This window comes from Enhydra lutris, unplaced genomic scaffold (assembly GCF_002288905.1).
Source record: "Enhydra lutris kenyoni isolate GAN:26980312 unplaced genomic scaffold, ASM228890v2 scaffoldscaffold2, whole genome shotgun sequence".
Classification (NCBI taxonomy): Eukaryota; Metazoa; Chordata; class Mammalia; order Carnivora; family Mustelidae; genus Enhydra; species Enhydra lutris.
Genome location: NW_019154086.1, coordinates 53,784,962 through 53,788,900, shown reverse-complemented (window position 1 = coordinate 53,788,900; position 3,939 = coordinate 53,784,962). Strand labels below are relative to the sequence as shown.

The 3,939-nt window shown below is 42.5% G+C and overlaps 1 protein-coding gene across 1 annotated transcript; it reads right to left on the bottom strand.

Annotated features, from left to right (window-relative positions):
* Positions 1 to 2,484: 2,484 nt before the first annotated feature.
* LOC111146336 (zinc finger protein 80) lies at positions 2,485 to 3,492 on the bottom strand. The gene is given in 7 exon segments (XM_022501851.1): positions 2,485 to 2,650; positions 2,652 to 2,756; positions 2,758 to 2,988; positions 2,990 to 3,048; positions 3,051 to 3,114; positions 3,116 to 3,214; positions 3,449 to 3,492. Coding segments are annotated over 7 exon segments (768 nt in total).
* Positions 3,493 to 3,939: the final 447 nt, after the last annotated feature.

The window sequence follows — 3,939 nt, the reverse complement described above, 5'->3', positions numbered from 1 at the left end:
TTTTTTTTAATTAAATTAAATTTTTTTTTTCAGTGATCCTAAATTCATTGTTTATGCACCACACCCAGAGAAACAGGTTTTAATTCCAAGGATGTAAAAACCTGACACATAAAATCTAACTACTTGCAAAAGGGCATTTATAAGTTACTAGGATCTTAAAGGAAAATGAATGTCCATTGAAGAGTAGCTTACGCAGAGCTCTCGTTTTTTACATGTGTTATTCTACATATATTTTGGCTCAAAGTTTTGGATCCTTGATCTCAGGGTTTTTTGTTTTTTTTTTTTTTTTTTTTTTTTTTTTTTAAGGCATAATAACACCAGGATTCTGAGAAATCCTGGGAAATTCATGCCGTATAAGAAATATTAGGAGTCACTTTTTTCCCAAGGTGCCATTTATATTAAAATATTTGAAACACTTATTACAAAAATAATACATGCTCTTTACTTAAAAATTTGCAAATAATATTTAAGTATATAAAGTAAAAACTGAAAGTTCCCTACGCCCCTGATCCATCTCACCTCTCATTGAGAGCCACTGTTAACGGTGTTATGTATATTCCTCCAGATCTAGTTTTATTTCCTGCATCTTGCTTTTTTACCTAACACTGTATTTGGGAGTTATTTTAACCTCAGTACACAACAGAGATATTTTATCCTTCCATGATATTTCATAGAACAGGTGTGCCATAATTTATTTCTTTACTGATAAACATTTAGGTTGTTTTCACTGTTTCATATATAAAAACACGTTTTTGGCAATTATTTTTGCACACATATCTCTGCTCTGCACATTTGTCAGAATATTTCTTTTGACTAGATTTCTAGAAACTGCTTTAATATGTCAAAGGATCTCCATATTTTGCATTTTAATACATTGTATTCATCTTTAAAAAATTTAAACTTTTTCCCAAGTTTTTCATTAGTTTAAGTTAGCTCTATTTTTTGTTTGGTTTAGCTCCAGTTTAATCTCTAGAAAATTGCTGACATGGTTTTGGAGAAGCCCCTCTACGGGGAACTAAAGAAGCTGAGAAATCGTCGGGGGAAGAATCCAAGCTCACCTTCGAAAGCCACACAGCTCCGGGACCATCCCCGTGTCCCTGAGAAAAAGAATCAAAACAGGTAAATGGAAGTCAAGAAAAATGGAGAGTGCTCGGTGTTCAAAACCACATGAAGGAAGTTTTTTATTTATTTATTTATTTATTTTTTATTTATTTTTTTAAAAGATTTTATTTATTTATTTGACAGAGATCACAAGTAGGCAGAGAAGCAGGCAGAGAGAGAGGGAGAAGCAGGCTCCCTGCTGAGCAGAGAGCCCGATGCGGGGCTCGATCCCAGAAACCTGGGATCATGACCTGAGCCGAAGGCAGAGGCTTTAACCCACTGAGCCACCCAGGTGCCCCAGAAGGAAGTTTTTTTAAAAATTAAAACCTTCAATGGTCTTTAAAAAAAGATTATTTATTTTTGTGCAGGGAGCCTGATGTAGGACTTGATCTCAGGTCCCCGGGATCATGACCTGAGATGAAAGCAGGCATTTACCTGACTGAGTCACCCAGGCACCCAAAGTCTTCAATAGTCTTAACTGATGCAGTGAGATGTGCCTATTCATACATAGATCCTTGTGTCCTTAAACAGAAAATAATCTTATGTGGTAGTATTTTTTTTTAATGTGGTAGTATTTTTAACATTTTAACTTGTTATAAACTTCAAGTATTTCATGACTTTAGCCTTCCTATTTCTCACAAAGACTTCTGCTCGTCAAGACTAGAAACAACATTTTGCCACAAAGAGGGCTTTCAACAAATCTTTATAGAGCTGTTCTCCACTGCCCAGCTCTCCTGTCACTGGACATAAGTGAATGCAGAGATAAAGGACAAAGGAAAGGGCAGGGCCCTGCTAGCTTTCAGATAGCCCCAAGGAAAGAAACAGATGCATATTTTCATATGCCTGGCTTTCAGAGAAGTCTGAGGGAGGCTGTGCGCTCATTTCTTTTTCTTTTCTCTTCTTCGGCTCCCTCCACCCTGTTCTTTGAAATAATCCTGAAACAGCTTAGTGACACAGCCTGTGGGCGGAGCGGTGGCTGACCTTTCTTCAGTACGTGATAACCGAGAGGTCTCTCCCCTACAGGAATTCTCAGATGCTGAGTACCATGTTTCCTGTGACCTCATGATTTTCCGTAGTATTAGCAGTCAAGAGGTCTTTTCCCTACAGAAGTTCTTGGATGTTGACTGAGGTGGGCAGGTGCAAAAGGTCTTCCCACGTATCTTACGCTCAAGGAGTTTCTCTCCTGCATGAATTCTTCAATGCCAAGTGAGAGATGAGCCACATCTTAAGGCTTTCCTCTACTCACTGCATTCAGAGCATTTCTCCCCAGCGCCACTCCTCAAAGGTCAAGGGAAAGAAAAGCTGTTCCAAAGGCTTTCCCACACTATTTGCACTCATCGTTTCCTTTCGTGTGGATCGTCCCTTGCTGGACAAAGCAGAGTGTTAGGCAAAGGCCTTTCCACACTCACTACCCTCATAGGGCTTCTCTCCAGTGTGACCCCTGCTGTGTGAAGTGAGGGAGAAGCTGTAGGGAAAACCTTCCCCACGTTCTTTACACACATGGGGCTTTTGTGCTGTGAGGGTCTCACGGGGTCAAATAAAATCAGAAAGGGAAGGTCTTTGCCTAATCCCTGAACATGTGGGGCTTGTCTCTAGTGTGAATCCCCTTGTGTCGCGTTAAGGAAGAGTTGCAGTGAAAGGCTTTCCCACACTTCGCATCCAAAGGGTTTTTCACCATTGTGGGTCACATTAGCCTGGTTGAAAACAGAGTGATAGTTGACAGTCTTTCTGCATTCACTGAACTTAGAGGGCTTCTTGCCGGTGTGGATATGCTGGTGGTACGTGAGGTGTGACCTCCAGTTAAAGACCTTCCCACGTTCTATGCACTTACAGGGCTTCTCCCCAGCGTGAATCCTCATGTGTCGAGCAAAATCTACTTTTTCACATATGGCATTCCTAAGGCTTCCCTCCAGTGTGAATCTGCTGACGTCGAACAAGGAGGGGGGATAATTCTTGTTGAAAACTTTCTCACATTCTTTGTGTTTGTAAAGGGTCTGTCCAGCAGGGACCACTGTCTTTACTGGGTCCTTGTGTGGCCCAGCCATGAATAGCATCTCAGGCAGCATCTTGCTTCTGGAAAACCCTTGAGTGTAGACTCTCATCTGTCCCCAACCTGTGTGTTCAAGGCTTATCTTCTCCAGGACGATCTCCTTGTGAGAGACTGTAACTGGTCTCCCTTCCTGCATTTTCAGCAACCCTTCCTGATCTCTGGTTTGCCCCAACCTGGAGGACCTGCTGGCTTCCTGAGTCTTCCCTGGAGCAAGGCCTCCTAACACAAAGTGGGCTGGTCTTGTGCTTAACTTGTCACCTGGACAGGTCCTTCAGCAAAGACCTCTCTGTCTCTTACCAGTGCTTCAAGCTATTAGGTCGACTCGGGTTTGGGAATTGCATGCTCCAGTGAGACCAGAGTTCTGCAGGTTTCCAGCAGTACTTCCCAGAATAGGATCCTCTGGGCCTGGTCCAGCTGCCCTCAGTCTGTGAAGGTCATGGACAGGTCCAAACACTGATGCCTGGAATGTGGACCGCCACCACAATCTAACAAGACAAAAGGTGTACACCAGCACTGAGTGTGCCTGTGACTACAGACATCAGAAAGCACTGTACCCCACCACAGCATTGGGACCACAAGTCACAGGGGGCTTCAGTTTCACTTTTTTTACTTCTGGGAATTGAACCCTCAGTTACTCTGGAAGGAAGGTCATACATGTGGTAGGAAGTGCACCCTAGTTGTGTCAGGGAAACCCTCCAAACACGCACTCAAATATGCATGTGTGCATGCACTCCAGGAATTTGGTCAAACAGGGAATGGGGCAAGTCCTACTTGCTGCTTTATTTAGT